The sequence below is a fragment of the Tenrec ecaudatus genome, chromosome 2 (assembly GCF_050624435.1).
Source record: "Tenrec ecaudatus isolate mTenEca1 chromosome 2, mTenEca1.hap1, whole genome shotgun sequence".
NCBI classification, from domain to species: Eukaryota; Metazoa; Chordata; class Mammalia; order Afrosoricida; family Tenrecidae; genus Tenrec; species Tenrec ecaudatus.
In genome coordinates, this window is record NC_134531.1 from 756,973 (window position 1) to 782,799 (window position 25,827).

At 48.5% G+C, this 25,827-nt stretch overlaps 1 protein-coding gene across 2 annotated transcripts in view; it reads left to right on the forward strand.

Moving 5' to 3' along the window:
* ADCY2 (adenylate cyclase 2) overlaps nt 1–25,827 on the forward strand; it is a 206,147-nt gene that overhangs the window by 158,539 nt on the left and 21,781 nt on the right. For both annotated transcript variants that reach the window (XM_075540813.1, XM_075540814.1), the window contains exons 15-18: nt 11,719–11,803; nt 14,395–14,532; nt 17,247–17,366; nt 21,994–22,163. In XM_075540813.1, coding sequence (XP_075396928.1) covers nt 11,719–11,803; nt 14,395–14,532; nt 17,247–17,366; nt 21,994–22,163 — 513 coding nt within the window. The remainder of the gene's footprint in view (nt 1–11,718; nt 11,804–14,394; nt 14,533–17,246; nt 17,367–21,993; nt 22,164–25,827) is intronic.

The window sequence follows — 25,827 nt, forward strand, 5'->3', positions numbered from 1 at the left end:
CTCGCTGTATTCGCTACAGCTGGGTCTTTGCGCCTGGGGCCCCTCCGCCCTTCCGTCCACTCTCCACAAAGAGCATCTGCTTGGCTTTGGCTGTTCGGCAATGTTGCCATCTCATATTTTGCTGCATGCTGTTGTCACCATTGTTGAGTGCTGTCAAGTAGGTCCCCACCCACAGCCACCCTGTGCACAAGAGAATAGAAGCCCGCTCCGCACTGTGCCGTCCTCATGGTCATTATATTTGAGCCTCTGCTGCGCCTCCATCAGTCCTCTTCAAGGCCTTGCCCTCACACCGCCCTTCACCAAGCACGGTGTCCTTCTCCGGGGACCGGTCTCTCCTGGCAGCATGTCCAAAGTCTGTGAAACACAGTCTCACCAGCCTGGCCCCTCAGGAGCACTCTGGCCGTTCTTCCTCCAGAAATATGTCTTTGTCTTGAATTCTATGCTGCTTCCAACGTTTCCAACAGCGCTGTAGGTGAGATACACTGATATTCGTTAGTCTCCCATAGTCAGTGTCCACTGTTCACATCTGAGGCATATGAGGCAATTGAAAACACCATGGTCAAGCACTCCTTAGTCCTCAAAGTTGCATCCTTGCTTTTCAATATTGTAAAGAGGTCTTGTGCATCAGATTTACCCAGTGCAATGTGTTATTTGAACTCTTGACTGCTGCTTCCATGAGCAGTGATTGTGGATCCAAGCAAGACAAAATCCTTGACAACTTCAATCTTTTCTCCATGTTTCATGATGTTATTACCTCTTGTTCCAGGTGTGAGGATTTGGGTTTGGTTTGGTTTGGTCTCCATTGAGTTGTAATCCATACTAGTCTCTGTGATTCTTGATCTTCATCTGCAAGTGTTTTAAGTCCTGTAACAATATGCCTGATTAACGTGCCAACAGCAAGAATGATCACTAAAGAGGGTCGTTTTTCCTGCCTCATGTCAAGTGTCTTCTTAGTGTGTACATAAATCAATTATGCTTGTCTTTAAAAAATAAAGAAAAAACAGCTTTGCAGCAAGATGTTAATTAAAATTGATTAATTTACACAAACATCTTGGTGTGCTTAATGAGCCTGAGCATGTCTTCATTAGAACAAGTAGGATAAATACTTATAATTAAGGGTTTTTGACCAGCCACAGCCATGCCACTTGGTATTCCTTGTTCTCAAGCTTAATGGGTGAGAGAGATGTCCATTCACACAAGAGGCCCCCACATGCCATGGACCCAAACACTTACACCCTCCAGAGAGTCAGCAGGAGTTGGAGCATTTGGGTCCGAGTGTCAGATCTTAGCACCCTTTCCGTACACAAGATCTTGTAAGCAACAAATAGGTGTGGAGGGTATTGTTAGGTGCCTCCCAGTCTGTTCTGACTTACAGTGATGCCATGTGGAGCAGAATCAAGCTCCCCAGCCCTGTGCCATTGCCCAGTCATCGCTATATCAGAGCCCGTTGTTGCAGCCTCTGGGTCAATCCAGCTCCACGATGGTCTCCCTCGTATTCACTGAGCCCCTGCATTAGCAAGCACGACGCTCTTCTCGTCTCCTGCTAACGTGCCCAAAGTGCGTGAGATGAACTCCTGCCAGCTTCACACCGAAGGAGCAATCTGGCCGCACTTACTCCCATGCAGAGCTGCACCTCCGCCTGGACGTCCATGGTATTTTCGGTGCTTTTCACCAGAATGCACATGCATCCACTCCTCTTTTGTCCTCCTGAATCATTGCCCACCTTCCTCGTGCACGTGAAGCCATGCAACAAGCACAGCAAAGAGGCTGTGTGGTTGGTAGGGGCCGTCAAGTCAGTTCTGCCCCATAGTGAATCTGCGCACAGCAGAACAAACTGCACAGTCCTGTGCCAGCCTCACAACTGTCCCTGTGCCTGAGCCCTTGTCTGCAGCCACTGTGTCAGTCCATCTCCGTGAAGGCCTTGCCCTTTGTCACTGTCCTTCTACTTTGCCTTTCCCTCCTTTGTTGGCCCCTCCACTTTCCCTGGCATGATGTCCTTCTCCAGGGAATGATCTCTCCTGACCACACGTCCAAAGTATGTAAGACTAAGTCTTACCATTCTTGTCTCTAAGGAGCGCTCTGAGCATCTGAGTTCGTTTCTTGTGCCAACCTGGCTGATAAACACATGTGGGGTTAGTTGAAGGGCAGAGAGATCAATAGCTCCATAGCCTCGCCTTTCTAGTTCTTGGGTATCTTGCTTTCTGATTGTCAGATCAGGGTGCAGCTGCCTTAGCCAGTTCCCTGTTTTAGCTGGCAAGGCTCACTTCCTGCAAGATATCCCTGAGGAGAAGCCACATGGACCTACCCCAATGCAGCCCTGGGTGCTGGAGCACCTGTGTGGAGACCCCTGTCAGCACTGAGATGCTTACACATTCACTGACTCAGCTTTCCTCCTGCAGTCGGCATCATTGTGTCTGTTTTGTGAGATGGAGGAGGACTTTGTGGATTGGTGTTGGACATATGGGTTAATGTTGAACTTGTGGGCTTGGGCAGCATTGGGTTGGGATGTTTTCTTGATGCACACTTAACCTTTATATAAAACTGTCTCTTGTACATGAGTTTCTGTGGATTTGTTTCTCTAAAGTACCCAGACTAACACAGCATCTTTCTTCCAAGACAGATTGGACTGTCCTTTCAGCAGTGCATGGGATTTTCATTCTTCTTCTCCAGCCCCACAACTTGAATGCATTGATTCTTCTTCAGTTTTCTTTATTCAATGTTCAACTCTCATATTCATATGAGGCGATTGGAAAGACCATGGCTTGGGACAAGCATACCTTAATCCTCAAAGTAATGCCCTTGCTCTTTTATACTCTAAAGAGATCTTGTGCAGCAGATTTACCTAAGGCAACCCATCTTTTTTTTTCCCAACAATACATTTTATTTAACCTAACAGATCTCGACTATTGGGAGCTCAACAAGTAATATCTTTAGAATTATGAGATCATTTATATTGTTTTTTATAAATCATTTTTATTGAATCCTCTTACAGTTATTGGAATGATCATTACATCAATTGTGTCAGGCACATTTGTACAGACATTGCCATCATCATTTTCAAAACATTTTCTTTCCACTTGGGCCCTTGGTATCAGCTCCTCTTTTTGCCCTCCCTCCTACCCCTCCCATCCTTGAGAATCCTTGCTAAATTATAAATTATTGTTGTTTTTGTATCTTACACCATCTGCTTTTTTCCTTCACCCATGTTTCTGTTGTCTGTCCCCTTCAGGAGGGGGCAGTGGAGGGTGGGTATACATTGATCCTTGTGATTGGTTTCCCCTTTCTCCTCTTTCACCCCCCATTTTACCCCCTACTCTCATGGTTTGGTTACTCCCATTACTGTTCATGAGGGGTTTATCTGTCCAGGATTCCATGTATCAAGAGCTCTTATCTGTACCAGTGTACATGCTCGAGTCTAGCTGGGTTTGTAGGGTAGAACTGGGGTCATAATAGTGGGGATGGTGGAGGAACTAGAGGAATGTTGTGTTTTTCATCAGTGCTACACTGCACCCTGACTGACTCGTCCCATCCTTGTGGCCTTTCTCTGAGGGAAGGTCCAGTAGTCCACAGTTGGGCTTTGAGTCTCCACTCCAACCCCACTCATTCACATTGGTATGATGGTCTGCTGTCCTCTATGCCTGATACCTGATCTTATGGATAACTCACGTCCACACAGCTGTTGTGTATTTTCCTGTGGGCTTTGTTGCTTCACTGCTAGAGGGCCACTTGTTTAACTTCACGCCTTTAAGACCTCAGATACTATATCTTTTAATAGGCAGGCACCACCAGCTTTCTTCATCACATTTGCTTATGCACCCATTTTGTCTTCAACGATCCTGTTGGGCAGGTGAGCATCACAGAATGCCAGGTTATTAGACCAAAATATTCTTACGTTGAGGGCATACTTGAGTAGAGGTCCAATGTCTGTCTGCTTCTTTAATACTTAACATAATAATTATATTAATATATTTGCATATGTACATGCCTGCATTTAGACTTCTATAAATGTCCTTTGCCTCCTAGTTCTTTCCTATATTTCATTTTGCTTTCCTCCTGTCCCACTATCATGTTTGACCTTCATTTGCCTCTCAGTCATTTCTCTTGGCTACATTGCCCTTGATCAGACCCCACCAGGCATTCTACACCCTCCTCACCATTAATTTTATATCTCTTGTTGTTCCCTTTTCCCTGGGTTTGTTGGCTCCCCACTCCCTTTCTTCTACCTCCCCCTCTCCCCTGTCCCCCTGAAACCATTGGTCCCACTGGGATTGTTTAGCTGGCCTATCTTTTTTTTTTTTTTAACAATTTATTGGGGCTCATACAATTCTTATCACAGTTCATACATATACATACATCAATTGTATAAAGCACATCCATACATTCCCTGCCCCAATCATTCTCAAGGCATTTGCTCTCCACTTAAGCCCCTTGCATCAGGTCCTCTTTTTTTTCCCTCCCTCCCCTTTTCCCCCTCCCTCATGTGCCCTTGGTAATTTATACATCGTTATTTTGTCATATCTTGCCCTATTCGGAGTCTCCCTTCCCACCTTCTCTGCTGTCCCTCTCCCAGGGAAGAGGTCACATGTGGATCCTTGTAATCAGTTCCCCCTTTCCAACCCACTCACCCTCCACTCTCCCAGCATCGTCCCTCACACCGCTATCAAAAGAGATAGTGACTGGGGTCTTAAAGGCTTGAAGATAAAGAAGCGGCCATCTAGCTCAGAAGCAACAAAGTCCACATGGAAGAACACACCAGGCCTGTGTGATCGAGTGGTCCCAAAGGGATCAGTTACCAGGCATCAAAGAACAAAAAATCATATCATTGACTGCACACCTCCATGATAGGATCGCTGAAGACAAATGGGTGCATAAGCAAATGTGGTGAAGAAAGCTGATGGTGCCCGGCTATCAAAAGAGATAGTGTCTGGGGTCTTAAAGGCTTGAAGGTGAACAAGCGGCCATCTAGCTCAGAAGCAAATAAGCCCACATGGAAGAAGCACACCGGCCAGTGCGATCACGAGGTGCCAAGGGACCAAGTATAAGGCATCATGCAAAAAAAAAAAAGATATAAGTGTGTGTATGTATGTGTGTATATGTGTATATGTATATATGTATATATATATACCATATTAAATGAAGGGGGAAGTGCAGAGTGTAAACCCAAGGCCCAAGTGTCAGCCAATGGAGATCCCCTCATAGAGGGGTTTAGGAGAGGAGATGGGTTAATTAGGGTGTGAGGTAGTATCGATGAAGAACACAGCTTTTCCCCAGATCCTGGATGCTTCCTCCTCCCAACTACCATGATCCGAATTCTACCTTGCAGGGCTGGATAGGACAGAGGCTGTACACTGGTACATATGAGGGCTGGAGGCACAGGGAATCCAGGGTGGATGATATCTGGCCTATCTTATATAGATAGAAATAGAGAAGAAGAAAGTGCCTATAATTTGTTCCAGGTCTGTTTGCTGACCCTTATGTATGTTTTCTGATTAAGTCTGATGAGATGTCAAGCCCTGTCCTCCAAGTCTGAAGTCTATTTTCAGGATTCCTTGGGGACTCCATTGCTTTGCTCCCCTTGCTGCCCGGTTGCGCCCCCTTTGTGTATTGCCCTAGAGGACGGGGGAAGGGATTCAGACCGGTCATCCATCTTTTGACCTCTTGAACTACTGCTTCTGCAAGTATTGATTGTGGATCCAAGCAAGACCAAATCCTTGACAACTTCAGCCTTTTCTCCACTCATCATGAACTTACTATTGGTCCAGTTGTGAGGATTTTGGTTTTCCTTATGTTGAGTGAGTACATTCAATGCATTCAACACAGTTCAGTGCATACCTTGAGCATGCTGCCTACACTTTACCATGCTGTTAATTTCCCTTGTGTTCAAACTTACCTCTTGGTCTACTGGATCCCTTGTATTTGGATAGATTTATCATATTGCCGACAGCATTGTACTTCCAGGTGGCTCTGGCAGCATTCTTTTCAATGAGGAGGAGAGTGCCACTCCTCGTGGATTTATCATTTGGGGCGCAGTAAACCATAGGATTGCCCAATTCAAAAGGGCCAATGCTACTCCACGTCAGCTGACTAATGCCTAGGACACCAATCTTTATGTGGTCCTCTTCACTTTTGATGACTTTCCATTTTTCTATATTCATATTTTGTACATTCCACATCCTGATTACTAATGGATGTTTGCAACAGCTGCTGCTTCTCATTTTGAGACGCATGTCACCAGCAAAATAAAGCCATGCAAGCTTCACGCTGGCCACAGCATGATGGTCACGGCCACTGTAAGGAGGCAGCTCGCCCCAGTTTCATTCTGAGTGCAATAAGACCTGAGGGCCTCCTCTTCAGGCACTGTATCTGACTGGGCTCTGCTGCTATTTATAGGATATTCCGGCCATACAAGTGGACTTCCTATTCCTTTTCCGTATATTGCTTTTCTCATCTGGAAGCTCTGCTGAAGCAGGTTTACCTTGGGTGGCCCGCTGGGTTTTGAAATATTGGTGGCAGGGATTCCAGCATCACAGCAACATGTGAGCTAGTGTAGAACCTCAAACTGACAGATGAGTGTGGAGATGCCAGCTTCTGTAGGAATGACAATACCAGAGCAAGAAATCATAGCGACAGGAACTTTTTATCACTGCTGAAGAGAAACACTGAACCATGATGAAGGGGTCATGTTCATCCGAAAGAAGACAATGCAGTTATGGCCCAGGCCAGACGCAGTTCTTGGTGAGGCTAGTGCCATGTCCGTCCTAACGCACAGTTGTGCTGCGATGTCCACTGGAAGGATCAGTGCTGCAATGTCCTCACCGTCATGGCTGTGCATCAGCCCCTTGCTGTGGTAGCCCTGCAGGAGCTGGAGAGTCATGAGAGACAGGGAGAATGAGACGAATCCTCTGCTTGCCATCTCCCTCCCACCAGAGTTAGGGTGGAGGCAGAGAGTCTCAGGAAGACGATTGGCCTACAGAAGTACCAGGCATTCACAGAACATTCAGTCCAACTTCTGAATGAGCCCCCCTTTACACTTCACGTGACATTGAGCAAGATGTAACACATACTGGCCACCTCAGAGCCTCAGAAATCGGCATTTGCAGAACACGAGCGAGACTCCTTTTATACTTCACACACATTGGACAAGATGTAACGTATACCAGACAGCGCAGAGCCTCAGTAAATGTGATAAATTAAGACTCTCAGAGTGTATCAGTAGCAACAGAATGCTATGGTAGCCCCACACATTTGAATATTAGTGGCGTGCCACCACTCCCAGACCCCACCCATTGAAAGCCATCATTAACGCCAACTTGGATGCAGAGAGAGGACAGAGAGGTCAAGTCTTAGCCAGAAGAGCAATGAAGAGACCCCCGAGACACTGGATAACCACCATGTCCATTAACAAGGGAGTGTTGGGCAGAACTGAGTGATAGCCATGTGATGTAGTGTGATACTTTTTTAAAAAAATGCATTCCCAATTTATTTTATTTGGGGGAACATAGAAAATGTCAGGGGAAGCCAGCCCCTAACACATCATTATGGGTCCGGTAGGCACAATAGTACAGCGATAATAAGTAAAGATCATAGTAAAGTTATAGAGAGCATGAGAGATAGAAGTGAAGTATTGAAGTAAATGGAGTCAGACACATTTCAAGGTAGCATGCCCACCTCAGCCCCACTCGATGGTCCACGTGGAGGGAGAGAGAGAGTTTAATGGTAGCCCAGGCCCCTTTTATATTTTCTGGGGACATGCAAGCCCCCTAATTACAGGTGAGGACATATGTCACTGGAAGGGGCTGTCCTATAGGTAATACAGTAATGAGAAGGGGGTGGTCTAGGGACATACACGCAATAGGAAGGGGAGGGATTGGGATTATACACGTGACAAGATGGGCCAATCCTAGGTTTAGGATGGTGGCTTAATTTTGATCTATTCCCTAGATCTCCATAGGAACCATTATCAGTAGGGTGTAAACCCCACCTACTGGAACCAAATAGATGTCTGCAGGCATCCATTGTGTTTAACTGCAGGGAGTGGGGTCCACTGCAGTCTGGCAACTGGGAGGATGGCTGTGAGCCTCCCCCCACAAGAAAATAGGTCAATTGGAGAAGAAACACTAGAAGGCTCACTCTGGGTGGTCCTAAATGACATGAGGAGTAATTTAAATACCTTTATTTTGCTTTTGTTTATTCTGTCATTTTTATAATAAATATTACTTCGTAATCAGAAAAAAATTGAATCAAATTAATTTTATTATAAGATATAACCAAACCAAGATGAACACATTACAAGGAATGATTTCCCCAAATTCATCCCGGAAGGAGTATAGCCAGAATTATTGTTTGAAGTGAAGATGGCAAGATACATCTTCCTTACTTGGGGTATGTTATCAGGAGGAGCCAAGACCCAGAGAAGGACAGCATGCTTTAGAGCTAGAGGGTCAGTAGAAAAAGATGCTAACTTTTAAGGATACACACCACATGGACAATAAATCCCCAAAACATGTTGATTAGAAGAAGCGGGACCGAGTCAAAATGAAGTTAATCGTTACATTTGCATTGCATTCTAGAAGAGGATGGAGGGATCTAGGCGGATAGCTATCAGAACAGCAGTTATCGATGGGGAGGTGGGCCCCTCCGGAAGTAGGCAGTGAAACTCCCCTGTGTATTTATTGGGGGGCAGTGAGGGAGAGAAAGGCCCTTGATGGGATGGGTCGACAGAGGGGCTACAGATCTGGGATCAAGTGCAACAACCGTGAGGATGGGCATGGACTAAGCAGCGGTTCCTTCGTGTGTGCATAGTTTTACGATACTTCAGACCAACTTCAAGGCCTATAAAATCAAGGTCACTGTGAGGCTGGTTTTATACATAAACAGATATGCCAAGAAATTTGAATGACAGATATAACTGATTGGAAGAGATCCCTATTTATACTGGTTCCAAAGAAGAGTGGCCCAACAAATGTGCAAATTACTCAAAAATCTCACTGCTATCTCATGCAAGGAAAATTTTGCTGAAGCTCATCCAGCCATGCTTGTAGCCGTGCATTGGCAGGGAGCTGCCAGAGGATCGGGCCGGATTCAGAAGAGGACGTGACCAAGGGCTGATGTAGGTTGAACTTGGGCTGGAAACAGAATACCAGAATGATGCTTGCTTGTGTTTTATTGAATAGGAAAGGCGTTTGACGGTGTGGACCCTAACAAATTACGGCTAGCCTTCAGCAGACTGGGAATCCCAGAGGACGTAGAGCGCTAATGGACAGCCTGTCCACGGGTCCAGAGGCAGCTGTGTGCTCCGCCTAGATCCCTCCATCCTCTTCTAGAATGCAATGGTTTAAAATCAGCAATCCATAGATACATGTAATGAAATCAGCAAAGGTCCATGTCAGGGTTGTATCCTCTCACCATAATTATGTATTCAATCTGGATGCCGAACAAATTCGAGGAACTGGACATAGGAAGAAGAATGTAGCATTGGCATTGGAGGAAGGCTTGTGAACAATCTCTACTATGCAGATGGCACGCCCTGCCTGCTGAAAGTGAGGACCACTTGACACACTTGCTGATGAAGATCAAGGACGGCAGCCTTCAGCGTGGGTCATGCCTCAATGTAAGGAAGGCCCTAGCCCTCACCCCTGGACTAGCAGGTCACATCGTGATCGATGGAGAAAAGACTGGAGTGGTCAAGGATCTCATCTTGCTCACATCCACGATCAATGCTCTTGGAAGCAGCAGTCAAGAGATCAAAAGACACTTTGTGTTGGGCACATCTGGTGTCCCAGGCCTCCTTCAAGTGTTGAAAAGCAGGGAAGTTACTTTGAGGACTAAGAAGCACCTGGCTTGAGCCGTGTTAATCTCATACGCGTGTGAAAGTTGGACACTGAATAAGGAAGACGGAAGAAGAATCGGTGTGTCTGAATTGTGGTGCTGGAGAAGAATATTGAAAGTACCATGGACTGCCAAGCAACTCTGTCTTGAAAGAAGTACAGTCAGAGTGCTCATTGGAAGCATTCTCCTCCGACATCGGGCAGAGCCAGCTGAGACCACAACTAGAAAGCCTGCAGAGGAAGGCCGAGACGCAGCTCTCCTGGCAGACAGCGCGCGCATGGAGACCGCTGCAGCCAGACAGCCTGCTGGGAAGGCAGCATTCTTGTAGCCAGCGTGAGAACCACATGGACATCAAGAATGCTTAACCCCCAGAAAGTGTTTACATGCCCCACAGCATCTGTTTGAAATAAAGAAAGCATAAATTGTTAAAATAAACAAACAAACAAAAAACCTCCAGATACATTGACAGAACCACAACCGCAGCTAGAAACCTTGATGGGTTCTAAAACTGAGGACTCCATCAGGGAAGATAGCTCCCATCCTCGCCAGCAGTCCCGGGGGTGGGGGGCAGTGCTTATCACAGCCCAGTGAGAAGCAGCCAGTGTAGACACTAAAGGACCCAACCTCAGGCCAGATCGAATGAGATAGGACAGCAAGGGGCCCAAAGTGGCTCTTTTTGGGATTTACAGATCACTCCTCCGAATGACTCCCATGTCCCAGGACACTTTAAGAATGGAGGTTGTTGAGTTTTTAGAGAAGAGCTGAGTCTATATGAGCTGGCAGCTGTGGGTTTGGCCAAAGCGGTGGCTATGAGACCATTCCTCTCCTTTGACTGGCAGCCGATGAGAATCAGGAAGAATAGTGCACTAAATCACTTGGAGGGAAGGAGATTTTTTTAAAGTTATGTCTGAAATTAATAATCAAGAAAATGAATAGGAAGCATCAAACAGTAATGAGGATGAAACACTCTATTTTTGAGGTCAAGCAAACACACAAAGCTCCTGGAGTCTGGGTTAGAGAGCAAATGGCACTGAGAATATGCTGTTTCGGTTGTGGAGATTTCTCAAAATTATCCAAGAGTGAGCACGATGGAGAGTTTATCTGGCATTTGGACATCGGGGTGAACAGGCTCATTTTCTAGGGAAACTGTCAAGTTTGACTCATGAAATAGAACCAGTAAGCATGGCCTAAAAGTGCATTGCCTTCTCCCAGAAAGAGGGCCTGCGTCAGGAAAGAATTCCATGCTTACAGATCCCAGGTCCACCTCTGAATAAATGGGGCTTGTTGGGTGAGCTCCTCAGCAGGTCTGGACCTCAATTTCCTGTTGGCGAAATGAGGTGAAAACCAAACCAAAGCTCACTGCTGGTGAGAGGAGTCAAGTCTGACTCACAGGGACCCTCCCCGGGACTAGGAGTCCATTCCGACTCACAGTGGCCTCACAGGACAGCGTAGGCTGTTCCTGCGCACCCTGAGGGTTGACGTCTTTACAGGAGCAAGACAGCCTCATCTTTCTTCTGTGGACTGCCTGGTGGGTTTGAACTGCTGCCCTTGCAGTGAGCAGCCCCAAGCTTAACTCACTGGGCCACAAGGGCTCCAGCAACCCTACACAACAGTCCAACTGGTGGCATCTCCCACTGGGGTTGGAGCTACTCCGAGTCCCCTGAAGGTGGGGCAGGGTACCAGAGACAGACTGACTGACAGCCAGTCCAGGGCAGGGAACGAATGTTGTGTCCAGAGAGCAAGGGGAGCTGGCGGGGCACAGCTCCCAGGGATTGGGCATTTGGAATCAGCCATGACTCCCGGGAAGCCCTGTGCTACACAAGGGGTGACCATGAGTCGGGGTCCACCGCGTGCCCCCCTCCCCCTTCACTAACCATTGGCTCCCTGCAGAACCACCTTCCTGGGAGTCTCCTTCGGCCTTGCCTTCCTCTCGCTCACCGTCATCCTGCTCGTCTGCTTTGCCGCACAGCTCCTGGTACGTACTTTGGAATGTGTTGTTCACTCCATGAAAGCTGGCACCTGGCCTGAGAGTTGCCCCAGCAGGCAGCTAGTTGCTTTTCCCATCCTGGGACCAAGAGCCCAGGAAGAGGCTGTCCTGGGGGGTGGGGAGCAAAGGGTACAGGCAGGGGGCCCAGACCAACAGTGAGGCTTCACATGTGACTGTGGCTGTGTTGTCAGCAGGTTTGGGGTGCTAAGGACCACGTACACCTGTCTTCTGTGAGGGACCATTGAGTTGGCTACGGCCCATAGTGACCCTGTGCACAGCAGAAGGAAACACTGCCCATCCTGCACCCCTGTGCCAGAGCCCATTGTCAATCCACGCCAAGGGGCTTGCTCTCCTTCGTTGCTCCTCCACTTAGCAAATGCTCTCACTGTGCAGGGGATTAGAAGTCAAGCCAGATTCATCTTTCACACATAGTTGGAAGATGTCTTCGAAGATATTCCAGGAGAGCTCAGGCCTTGGAGAAGGGGCTTGTGCTTGGTAAAGCGCAGGGTCAGCGAAGGTGAGGGATGCCCTCAGGGAAATTGATGGCCACTGGGGCTGCAGCAACGGGCTCATAAGCAACCACCCTGGCAAGGACAGGGCAGGCTGGGTGGGCAGTGTTTCCTTCTGCTGCCCATCAGGTCCCTACAGAACCAACTCTATTCACCTGACAACGACAACACCTACCTAGTCTCTCCACACCACGTGTGTGGCTTACATTACAGCCACATTATAGAGAGCCACATTACATTATACAGTTTGTGGCTTGTATTGTAGCCACATTATTATGTATATATATAGACACATTACATTATATAGTTTGTGGCTTACATCAAATATTATCTAGAGACACTACAAAGTACATACGTATTAGCTCTTTCTCATGTGTGTTGTTTATTCTTTCTTTTGATGGGAAAAAGTATTCAGATCATGTGTTTGCTCTACTTGGTACATGATTTTTCTATTGCAAAATAGATGAAAGTCAGGCTTGGTTTTTAATATTTCTCTTTAATTTTCTAAAGTATTTTGAAAGAGGATAAATAAAAACACAGAGATGACAAAACAATGCAGAATACAGATATAGGATTTCAGAATATTTGAAAATTGCTCTTTGCTTTTAAAATGAAAGCTTTTTAGTCAGTGTTTGGCAACCTCCTGCATCTTAGAGAGAATGAGCCCTAAACATCCAAAGTGCATGAAGCTCTGCACCCAGGCTAAAGCACGCCTTTCCAGCTGCACACCGAGCCCTGGGTTCGTCCCGAGAAAACCGGGGACGGGGTGGGAGTGCTGGGTGCTATGGCATTGGGAGGATATCCAGGTCCCTGTTCCCGCACCCCACCCCCATGGGGACCCGCCTCCACTTCTCACAGTTTCAGAAGAACCCACAGTGACTTTCCGATGGAAGCCCAACTTCGTCCTATCTAAGCCTCCTCTGCAGTTGAGCCAAATGGGCCACGTGTTTGTTTTCAAAGAGCTCTGTCCTGGGAGTGGGGAGCAGGGTCTCTGCACTGGAGCCACCCAGGACCAGAACTTTTGGTGCAACCTTCTCCCTGGGGCCCTTGCCCATCCACCTGACCACGTGTCTGTCCCATGTCCCAGGGAAATACTGGCACAGGGACTCCCATGAGGCCCGCACAGGCTCCGCTCCATCATACTCCGGGTTGTTGGGGCCGGAGCTGACAGCAGCTACAACCACTAGGGCCACAGAAAAGCACCAGGAAGGGCCCAGAAGGTGTCATAGTGCTGCTGCCCCCACCCTGCAGTCCAGACCTCAGTCTCAGCAACATCCCTGTCCCCTGTCTGGGCCCATAACCACAGGAATTCCCAGGGCATACCCCCAGCAGAGGAGAGGCCACGAGCTTTCCAAGGGCAAAGGACCAGGCTCTAGAGGACCTAACCCCTCCCAGGCGAGGGGCTGCATCTAGGCAGGTTTACTGGGGAGTGGAAGTGCAGGGACGCCCTGTCTGTGCTGGCGTCAGCCTCGCACAGGCAGGCTTCTCCCCCAAGAGGCCAGCTGGAGCCCTGGGCACAGACAGAAGGCTATGACCTGAGGAAGGACAGCCTCTGGAGACTGCTGTGGCCCCGCTGGGATTGAGACAGTGGGTTTCACAAGTCAGACCCTCTTGAAGGACAGCGCAAGGCTGGGGCAGGGGCGGAAAAGAGTGGGGGGCACGGCGCCGAAGCAGATGCTCACCCTCTGTTCTGGGTGACCACTAGCATCTGTCGTGACCCTCCTTTCTGGAAAGAGGGTGATTGGCCAAGTCAGGTTGGGAGCTGAGTCCTAAAGCAACCACCTGAGCAGCTTGTGTGACTCTGATGTGGGACCAGCAGGGAGGACACGGCCAGTGGGCCGTCTGCAAATGCATCTGTGGACCGAAGTCCCTGGTGCCGAGACTGGCTAGCATGCAGCACCTCAGCAGGAGGCGCATGGAAGAGAGGCCTGGTGGGCTGTAGCGAGGCTGCCAGGATAGCCCATGGCCAGCCTGCTCGGGCATGTGGGGCCGTGAGGCCGAGCTGGGCAGCAGTGTACTGGGTGCTTGTCGTGTGACCGTCTTTCCTCCCCGCCTCCCCTCCACCCACAGCAATGCAGCAAGAAAGCATCCACCTTCCTGCTGTGGCTCCTGAAGTCATCCAGCCTCATCACCAACCGGCCCTGGCCAAGAGTCTCCCTCACCGTGGTCACCACAGCCATCATCCTGACCATGGCCGTGTGCAACATGGTGAGCCCCAGGCTGTTCCCTCCTGCCCACCAGCCCTTCGCAGGCTCGCTCCCTCTGAGTCCATACCTGTCCTGCAGCAAGAGCCATGGGGTCTAGCAAGGTGGCCGTGAGGACAGAGGGAGCCCATGCCCCCACTCAGGACAGTGCTGGCAGCATGTGCACACTCACCAGGGCTGCCCCTTCGGTCACTGGCCAGAGCTCACTCTTCAGTCACACGGCGGTGGTGTTGTGGGTGCCCTTGGGTCATCCTGACTCAGGACACCCCTGTGGCAGGAAAGAGTGGAGGTCACCCTCCCAGGTCCCTCTCTGTCCAGTCCAGGTCCACCCCTACTGAGGCTGCAGATCTTGGTTGGAGCAGCCTCCCTCCTCTTTCCCAAGGACTGCCACACCCAGCACCGTCTTAGCAGGCCAGGAGAACGTCCCCAGGAAGATGCCACTGAGTGCCCACCTACCCACCTGCAGAAGCTGATGGAGATGGCGGCTAATGTCGATGTGGGCTACTGTACAGTGAAGCTAGTATACAAACAAGCTAGCACAGAGAGCAGCTAGTGTAGACTCCAGTTAGTGAAGACTCCAGCTAGAGTAGACTCCAGCTAGTGAAGACTCCAGCTAGTGTAGACTCCAGCTAGTAAAGACTCCAGCTAGTGTAGACTCCAGCTAGTGAAGATTCCAGCTAGTGTAGACTCCAGCTAGTGAAGACTCCAGCTAGTGTAGACTCCAGCTAGTGAAGACTCCAGCTAGTGAAGACTCCAGCTAGTGAAGACTCCAGCTAGTGAAGACTCCAGCTAGTGAAGACTCCAGCTAGTGTAGACTCCAGCTAGTGAAGACTCCAGCTAGTGAAGACTCCAGCTAGTGAAGATTCCAGCTAGTGAAGATTCCAGCTAGTTTAGACTCCAGCTAGTGTAGACTCCAGCTAGTGAAGACCCCAGCTAGTAAAGACTCCAGCTAGTGAAGACTCCAGCTAGTGAAGACTCCAGCTAGTAAAGACCCCAGCTAGTGAAGACTCCAGCTAGTGAAGACTCCAGCTAGTGAAGACTCCAGCTAGTAAAGACTCCAGCTAGTGAAGACTCCAGCTAGTGAAGACTCCAGCTAGAGTAGACTCCAGCTAGTGAAGACTCCAGCTAGTGTAGACTCCAGCTAGTGAAGACTCCAGCTAGTGAAGACTCCAGCTAGTGAAGACTCCAGCTAGTGTAGACTCTAGCTAGAGTAGACTCCAGCTAGTGTAGACTCCAGCTAGTGCAGACTCCAGCTAGTGAAGACTCCAGCTAGTGTAGACTCCAGCTAGTGTAGACTCCAGCTAGAGTAGACTCCAGCTAGTGTAGACTCCAGCTAGTGCAGACTCCAGCTAGTGTAGACTCCAGCTAGTGCAGACTCCAGCTAGTGAAGACTCCAGCTAGTGTCGACACCTCACAAGGACCTGCACCCCAAAGGACATGAATCAGTGCACCCAAGCAGAGCAGCCATAGAAAGCACAGGCTGACTTGGTCAGTCTGACTTGGTCAGTCTGACTTGGGCAGGGAATGACTGAGACTGATGGACAAGAAGGCCCTCCTCCTGTCATGGGACCCTAACTGAGAAACAAAACTCTGACCTCTCCTCCCAGGATGCCTGGCCTCCTGCCAGATGAGCAAGTGACTGCCGAGGAGACACTTGGCCAGTGTGTGTGGCTGCTGAGGCAGGGGAAGAGGGACAGGGAGGAGAAAGAGAAGCAGGGAGACACAGCAAGGTGAAGAGAGAGAGTATGAGCGAGAAAGAGAGGACCAGAGAGGACACAGAGGGAAACAGAAGCAGGGAGTGTGAGAGAGATGGAAAGACAGACAGGGAAGGAGGGGCTGAGAGACAGAAGGAGAGAGGGGTGGGGACAGTTGGAGAGAGAAAGAGATGGGGAAGGAGAGATGGGGAGAGACAGGGGGAGAGACAAGTGGGAAGAGAGAGGGGGGGTTGATGGAGAAAAGTGGGGCTAGGGCCAGGAGGGGGCACTTTTCTCTGGGTGTCTTGGGTGCCAACCTCCCCAGTCACAGCAGATTCTCCCTGGCTCAGGTTGCCCCTTTCCAAGAGTCCCCAGGGCCCTTCCTCTCAAGCCTTCAGCTCCTATAGCCTTGAGCTGCCATAAGCGGACACAGCAGAGACACATGGCCCACTGCTCTTCGTGCTCCACCCTCCCAGGACTGTCCTCCCGTAGAATCAGAGGGCCACTCCAACTCAGCTATGCGTCTGTTTGAACCAAGGGCCAAGATGGACAGCCAATTCTGAGAGCTGAGTCCCAGGGTGCAGGGAGCTGAGGGTCCAGTCAGGGCTGGATCCCAGGGTGCAAACAGCTCAGAGTCCAGTTGGGGCTTGGTACAGGTTGCAGGGAGCTGAGGGTCCAGTTGGATCTGGGTCCCAAGGTGCAGGGAGCTGAGGGTCCAGTCTGAGGCCTGTCCACCTTAGTCCTAGCTGTAGCCCGTAGGCTCTCTGCATGCGTAAGCTGGTGTTTCGCACTCACAGCCCTAGGTTGCCAAACAGCGTTCTCGCGGGTGTGAACCCTGACCTGCACTGGGCACCCTGAAGAAGAGCCGCTTACTTCTTGGGACCAGAATTCCCAGCAATGGCCAGGCCAAGATGGAGGCAGGCCACCCTAGCTGGAGTGGGTGCACTGTCCCCACACAGCGTCCCAGTGCCTCCCCCAGCCTGCGCGTGGATGTGCACTGATACACGCCATTTCCTCCCTGCAGCTCTTCCTGAGCGCACCAGAAGAGGCCGTCCCGCCAACCGCCAACACGTCCAATGCAAGCCTCCCCCTGTCGCCCGACCAAGTGGCCATGCTCCGTGCCCAGAATTTGTTTTTCCTGCCGGTAAGCACGTCTCTTGCTCCCGGTGCCATCAAGTCACCAGGGGCTGTCCTGGCCTCCAACTGCTTCCTCATCAGTGCTGGAGGGGGTCCCGGGCAGTTAGAAAGGGGCCTCAATAGGAGGACTGGAGATGGTGTGTGGGTCACATGGGACCAGACTCTAAACCATGGAGAGGCCTGGCTCATGAGCCAGACAGAAACTGACAGAGCCCTTAGATGGGGCCACGTCACCCCGCAGGCCCGTAGCTGCACACCCCCCTGATGTTAGCTTTCAGCCCAGGCCTATAGGGGGCAGTGACGGTGCTTAGGACCACCAGCTGCAGGAGGTCCGAGGGCTGGTGGCCCAGGGAGAACGTCTGGAGGCAGGGAGATCAGGGAGCTGGAACAGAAGCGAGAGGCCCTGAGGAAGGGGCTGTGACTTCACAGGGGTGCGGACTGAGTCAGGAAACACTGTGTCCACGTGGCTCCTGGAACCCAATTGGCTCTAAACTTTTATCCAGGTCAAAAAAGAAATAAAAAAAGAAGTGTGTGTGTCGGGGCAGGAGGAGGGGAGGGGGTGTTATTTGTTAATTTTCTACATCTAGAAATGTAACCAGTGCAATTAATAAATTGTCTCAATGGGACAAAGAGGGCCAGCCTCAGTCAGCTGGGAGTAGCCCTGATGAGCCTGGGCTGAGTCAGACCTTGGCTTGCAGACCTGTGAGGCTGCTCTGGGGGTCCCTGGGAGCCCGGGTGGCCACTGGCAGAAAATGTGGCCATTTGAGTCCATGCTCGGGCACCGAGGGAGAAAGGCCAGGCGACAGATCTGCTCCTGAACGGCCATGCATGAGCACCCCGGGACAGAGCACCCCTCCCACGGGGCACCAGCACTCAGGCGATGCCACAGCCCTGCTTGGATGGCACTGGGTTGGGCTCGCAGGGCCCTCTGCTCTGCCTCTGTCCTGTGAGCAGCACCCCTGCCAGTGCCCATGGACCGGCTCCTGGATCTGGGAGAGAAAAGCCCTGGGGATCTGGCCCTAGAATGATGACAGCTGGAAGGTCTCGCGGGTGGGGGTGGGGCCGTGCTGCTCTCTCCTGGGGGGCTGTGTGTTGGGATCTTCTTGGCGGTCTCCAGCCAGAACACCCCTCTTTCCAGCACTGGACAGCATGTTACATTAGTGTGGTGACTGGTCTGTCTTCACTGTGACCCTCTAACCCTTCCAAGGTGGGGCAGTGCAAGCCCCGCCTCTCTTGTCATGCTGCTGGGACAGGCTGAAATCACCTCAGGCTTACAGATCCATTCATACTGTGCTTCCAGACAGTCTTTATTTATGAGGTCATCTAAAAGTGGCATAAACCAAACCCACCGCCATCAACTCAATTCTAATGCAGAGCACCCCTGCATAGATTTTCCAAGGCATTAACTGCTCATGGAAGCAGCAGTCAAGAGATCAAATGACATATTGCACAGGGTCAATCTGCTGCACATGACCTCTTTAGAGTATGGAAAAGCAAGGATGTTACTTTGAAGGCTAAGGGGTTCCTGACTCAAGCCAAGGTATTTTCCATTGCCTCCTACTCATGTGAAAGTTGGATATTGATTAAGAATAAGTCGGATATTGAATCAGATTCTTCTAAAGAAGAATAGCGATGCTTTTGAAATATAGTGTTGGCAAAGTTTAGTGAAAGTATCTTGGACTTCCAAAGGAACAATCAAATCTGTCTTGGAAGAAGTACAGCCAGAATGCCCCATAGAAGTAAGGCTGGTAAGACTTCCTCTCACGTACTTTGGACATGTCAGAAGAGACCAGTCCCTGGAGAAGGACATCATGCTTGGTAAAGTAGAGGGGCAGTGACACAGAGAAGACCCTCGATGAGATGAATTGACTCAGTGGCTACAACAACATGCTCAGCATAAGAGCAACTTTAAGGCGGGTGCGGGACCGCACAGTGTTTCATTCTGTTGTCCACAGGTTGCTGTGTACCAGAACTGACACGGCAGCATCTAGCAACAACGGAAGAATGCTGACATGATCTCCTCTAGAGTCATCTGTATGTAGTCCCTTCTAAAGATGGAAAGTGTCCACAGTGTCACTGTACCAAAAGGAACTAGTTGATATTCAACCATTGCAAGAGGTAGCATATGAGCAAGAACTTGAAGAAGTCCAAGCTGCACTAAAAGGATTCGCCAAAAACAAGGGTCCAGGAATCGATGAAATTCAGATGGAAATGTTTCAACAAGCCAATGAGGCACTGAAAGCACTCACTTGACTATGCCAAGAAATTTAGAAGACAGCTCCATGGCCAGCTGGCAGAAAGAGATCCATATTTGTGCCATTCCAAAGAAAGGTGACCCAAAAGAATGTACAAATTAGGCAACAGTATCATTGATATCACATGCAAGTAAAAGTTTACTGACGATCACCCAACAGCGGTTGACACTGACAGGGAGCTGCCAGAATCATCAGAGAGCATGGAACAAGGAATGTCATTGCTGACGTCAGATGAATCTTGGCTGTAAGCAGAGAAGACCAGAAATATGTTGACTGTGTTTTATTGGCTGTGCCAAGACATTTGACTATGTGGGCCATAATGAACAATGGATAACCTTGGCAAGAATAGGAATCCCAGAACATTTCATTGTGTTCATGGATCAAGAGGCAGTTGGGTGAACAGAACAAGGGGACACGACATGGTTTAAAATCAGGAAACGTGTGCCACAGGGTTGTATCTTCTCACCATGCATATTCAATTTTTATGCTGAGAAAATCATCAGAGAAGCTGGATTACATGAAGAAGAATGAGGCATTGGGATGGTAGGAAGGCTTATTAACAATCTGAAAATTTCAGGTGAAACAACCTGGCTTTCTGAAAGTGAAGAGGACTTGACATATTTGCTTATGAAGATCAAGGCGTGCAGCCTTCCGGATGGATTACAATTCAATGTAAGGGCAGCAAGAATCCTCACAACTGTACCAATGGGTAACGTCATGATAAATGCAGAGAAGATTGAAATTGCCGAGCATTTCATCTTGCTTGCATCCACAATCAATGCTCAAGGAAGAAGTCAGGAGATCAAAAGACACTTTGCATTGGGTAAATCTGCACAAGGTCTCCTTAAAGTGTTTAAAAGCAAGGAAGGTACTTTGGGGACTAAGGTGCTCCTGACTCGAGCCATGATATTTTCCATTGCATCATATCTGCATGTGGAAGTTGAACACATTAAGAAAATCTGAAGAATAATTGATGCATTTGACTTGTGGTGCTGGAGAAGAATATTGAAAGTTTGTGGTTTATTAAAGAACAAACTATCTCTCTTCGTGGAATTATGGCCAGAGGGTCCCTTAGAACAAAGATGGCAAGACTTTGTCTTATAAACTTAGGACATATCTTCAGGCGAGATCACTCCCTGGAGAAGGACAGCATGCTTGTTGACGTGGCGCAGCTGTGACAAAGAGGAAGACCCTCAATGAGATGGGTGGACACAGCGGCTGCAATCATGGGCTCAGGCACAGGAACAATGGTGAGGGCGGTGCAGGGCCATGCAGTGCTTTGCTCTGTTGTGCACGGGGTCACAAGGGTGGTAACTGATTTGATGGCGCCTAACATCAACAACACGGACATCTATACGTAATTCCTTCTAGAGGACTTTGTGAATAATCCTCCAAGAGGATAGTAGTGTGTGTTGAGATTTCCAAGAGAATCAACTCAGCAAAAGCCCTGGATGGGGTACACAATGTTTTCTCAGCCATCACAGATCCTAAAGAAGACACGCAACAACAGGCTTTTGAAACACATGGAGGATGAAGTCAAGGGGCATCGCTGTGCCTGAAGTTGGCTCCGGCAGGTCAGGTCACTCTGCCAAGGAGGTCCCTGGAGTCAGGTGCTGGGAGTGCCACTGTGGTCATGTCGCTGCTGTCTGCGGAGGCCAGGGTTGCCGAGCCATCCTGGTATAGTTCATATCTATTCTATGCTCGGAGATCCAGAAGCCATCCATCAATGGCGGTGAGAGAGAGAGAGAGAGAGAGAGACAGAGAGAGAGAGAGAGAGAGAGAGAGAGAGAGAGAGAGAGAGAAAGACTCTAAAAATAGCATAAACTCCAGTCCTAAATGTATAGGGGCCCTATCGGTTTTATTCTTAAGAAGGAAATACCTTACAATGGCATGTCTTCAAGTATGGGTTAATTCTGAAGTGTTATTTCTGAGAAGCGCTTGTCAATATGTGTGGCTATGTGTGATAACCACACCAGGCTAGGCTGGGTAATGCCAAACTAAAAAATCCACTGCCATCAAGCTGATTCTGACTCACAGCGACCCTGTAGGACAGAGAAGAGTCCCCCTGTGGCCTTCTAAAACTGTGCATCTTTTAGGGAGAAGAAAACCTCATCTTTCACCTGAGGATTAGCTGAGGGTTTCACTTAATCCACTACACCACCAGGACTTCCTCAGGGTAACAGCAGGGTGCGTGATTAGGCTCCAGGCTGGCAAGGCCTCTGCCTCAGGGTGACTGTGTGGGGAAGCCTCTGCTTGGTGGTCGCTCACAGCTGACTGGGAGAGGGCATGAGGGTGTGACAATGCACGCAGCCAGTCTCAGCCTCTCTCAGGCTGGCCCCTGTGTGTTCACCTCTCACCGCCCCTCCACCCCCACCCCAGTACTTTATCTACAGCTGCATCCTGGGCCTACTCTCCTGCTCAGCCTTCCTGCGAGTCAACTATGAGCTAAAGATGCTAATCATGACAGTGGCCTTGGTTGGCTACAACATCATCTTGCTGCATACCCACGCCCACTTGCTGGACAGCTACAGCCAGGTCCTATTCCACAAGTAAGTACCCCCCACCCCCACCTGCCCAGCCTCTCCGGGACGGTGAGACCTGGGTTTGGGCTGGGTACATGGAATTGGCTGTGTCATTCTCCTCAATGATCACAGCAAGAGAAGGACGCTTTGAGGCAGGAGTTTAGAAAGTGTGTGTCGTGTGTGGATGACATAGAATGGGTGCCGTCAGACCCACCTGGGAGAAGAGACAAGCTTAGGGCTGTCTAATTAAGGACAGCCAAGGGTCTCTCAGCCTCGGTACTATTGGCATTGAAGGCAGGGGGGGGGCGGGGTTTCTCTGGAATGGAACCCATCCTGTATGTTGTAGGGTGTTTAACAGAACCCCACAAGAGGACAGCAAAGAGGACCCTAAAAGGGAAGCACAGGGAGGAAGTGGGAAGAGTGCTATCATATTTCTCTCCTGTCTTTTTAGTGACCTCAGTGTTTCTTCAAGAATGATGTTCTTGATGTCCTCCTTCAGCGCATCTGTTATTATTGTTCAATGCGGCCAGTCTTGTTCTTCCGATGTTCTCGAGATTCAGGTGGGATAGACTCCAGGCCTTACATTGTCCCTTGTGAATTTGCTTTAATTCTTTTCCAGCTTCATCTTGAGCTTACATAAGAGCAATTGATGGTCTGTTTCTCAGTCGGCTCCTGGCCTGGTTTTAGTTGCTGATATTGATCTTCTCCACAGTCTCTTTCCACAGAAGTAGTCAATTCGATTTTTGCGTATTCCAGCTATAGAAGTCTATGTGTATAGTCCCTTTTGTGTCATTGACAAAAGGCATTTGCAATGAAAAAGTCAGTCTTGCAAAATTCTATTATGTGCATTCTATCTATTTGCATTTCTATCACCAAGTACAAATTTTCCAACTACTGTTACTTCTTCTTCTTTGTTTCCCACTCTTGCATTCCAATAATTATCCATGCATCTTTATTGCATGTTTGTTCAATTTCTCACTGAAGATGTTGATAAAATTCTTTAATTTCAAAAAAAATGTTTTAATTAAAAAAATTCTTTAATTTCTGCATCACTAGCTTTAGTGTTTGGTGCATAAATTTGAATATAAGTTGTATTGACTGGAATTACTGATATGCCTATAGATATTATTCCAGCACAGACAGCATTATGCTTCGAGATAAATCTTGAAATGTCCTTATTGGTGATGAACATGACACCATTTGTTTTAAACCTGCCAATTCTGGCATAGTAAACCACACGACTGCCTGATTAAAATGGCCAGTGCTAGACCTTTTCAGCTCACTAATGTCTATGCTACTGAGCTGTATGCATTCCATTTCACTTTTGATGGTTTCGAGTATTCCTAGATTCATACTTCCTATAGTCCAAGTTCCAAGGCTATTGATAGATGTTTGCAGCTGTTTCTTTTCATTTTGAGTCATACCTCATCAGCAAAGAAGGTCCCGAGGGCTTTACTTCACCCATGTCATTATGCTCAAGTCTACTTTGAGAAGACAGCTCTTCCTCATCCATATTTTGAGTGCCTTCTGACCTAAGGGACTCTTCTTCTGACACTGTCTCTGATAATGTTCTTCTGCCATCCATGAGGTTTTCAATATCTAACACTGTTTCCCTGCTCTCCATAAAGTTTTCAGTGATTAATTCTTTGGAAGTGCACACTCTACTCTTTCTTAGTAGTCTGTTCTTAGTGTGGAAGCTCTGCTGAAATTAGTTCACTTTGGGTGACCTAGCTGAGATTTGAAATGCCAGTGATGTATCTTCTAGCCTCGCAGCAACACACCAACCACCATAGCACCACGAACTGACAGAGAAATGGTGGCATGAAGTCATTGGTCTTGCAAAATTCTATCCTGTAATCTCCAGCTCTGTCTCCATCATCCAAGCTGTATTTTCCAATTACTGTTCCTTACTCTTATTTCCAACTTTCATTTTCAAACCACCAATAATTATCAGTGCACCTTGATTGCATGTTTGATCAGTTTTAGACTGAAGGGTTGGTAGAATCCTTCAGTATATTCATCACTAGCTTTAGTAGTTGATGCATAAATTTGAATAGCTGTATTGACTAGATTCTTTGTCTGCATATAGATATTATCCATTACAGACAGCATTGTACTTCAAGATAGATCTTGAAATTCTCTTTTTCAATGAATGTGACCCCATTCCTCTTGAGTTTGTCATTCGCAATACAGTAAACCATATGATTGTCCAACTCAAAGTGACCAATATCAGTCCATTTCAATTCACTAATGCCTAGAATGTTGATCCTTATGAGTTCCATTTCATTTTGATGACTTTGAGTTTTCCTAGATTCATAATTTTCATATTCCGTGTTCTGATTATTAATGAATGTTTGTAACTATTTCTTCTCATTTGGAGTTGTGCCCCATCAGCAAATGGGTGTCCAAAAGCTTACTACATCCATTTCATTAGAGTCAACGCTACTTTGAGACAGCTGCTCGTCCGCGGCCTTATTTTGAGTACCTTCCAACCTACAGGGCTCATCTGCTAGGACTTTACCTGTCAATATCCACTGATATCTATAAGGTTCTCCGTGGCTAATTCCTGTCATGAGCGGCGTGATCAATAATTCCTTAACACTCGTTGACATTTTTGAATGCTTGGTTTGTTTACTCCAAACACACATTGACCAATCCAATAATTCTAAAATTAACTCAAATGATCAAATATAAGCACATTACAGCAAATGTCAGGTATAAGGGCAACACGCTACACACATTATTGTTTCAACATCACAGTCCCAAAAAGCATTGCCTCCATCGGTGTGCTCAGCCCGGGCAGAGTTGGAGAGAGCAGGACTTGATGTCTCCTTGGTTCCCAGCTCTCTGAAAAGTCAGTGTCTACCTGGGTTTACATAGGCAGTGCAGCTGGCCATTTGACGTCATTCTGGAAATTCCGCAGTGTCCCACCATGTCTTATCAGGGATCCCAGACTTTCTGGGGTGCTCTTCAGACCATCTGTTGGTTCTTGGCAGTGGCTCAACATTTAGGCTGGGCCTAAAGATTATATTTTCATTTCTTTTCCGAAATGGAGTTTCTTGTGTCCACATCTTGCAAGGTAGTTCTATGATGCTTTCATCAAATTCCTCAGAAGTGGGCAGCCGACTTCTTTTTCGTTGTCTGTTCTTAGTCTGACATTTCAGCTGAAACCTGTTCCGCTTGAGTGGCCCTGACTGTGTTTGAAGTAGCAGTGGCATAGCTTCCACCATCACAATAACAAGCAAGCCACCGTAGTACAGCCGTGTGGTGTGTGTGGTGGGGGGCGGCATATCTGAGCTGCAGAGTATAAGGGTGGCGGGGGGGTGCAGCAGGGAGCAGTGGTGACCCTCACTGTGGAGGTCTTCTTGGCATCCTGCAGGCCTCCTCAGGGAGGTGTCAGACTCATTTCCCCCCAATCAGCACCCTCTGGAGACCTGATGCGCCTCGGTTAGGTGGTTCAGGGGTAGTATTCCCACTTCCATGTAGGAGACTCAAGTTTGTTTTTCAGGCAACACACCTGTTCTACAGTCATCCCCTGTCTGTCTGTGGAGGCTTGTGTGTTACTGTGATACCAGAAAAACTTCAGCAAATCTTCCAGAGTAAGATGAACTAGAAAGAAAGGCCTGCTGATCTACTTTCCAAGATCCAACCAAAGACAGATAGCCCCATGGATCACCAGGGTCTGATCCAC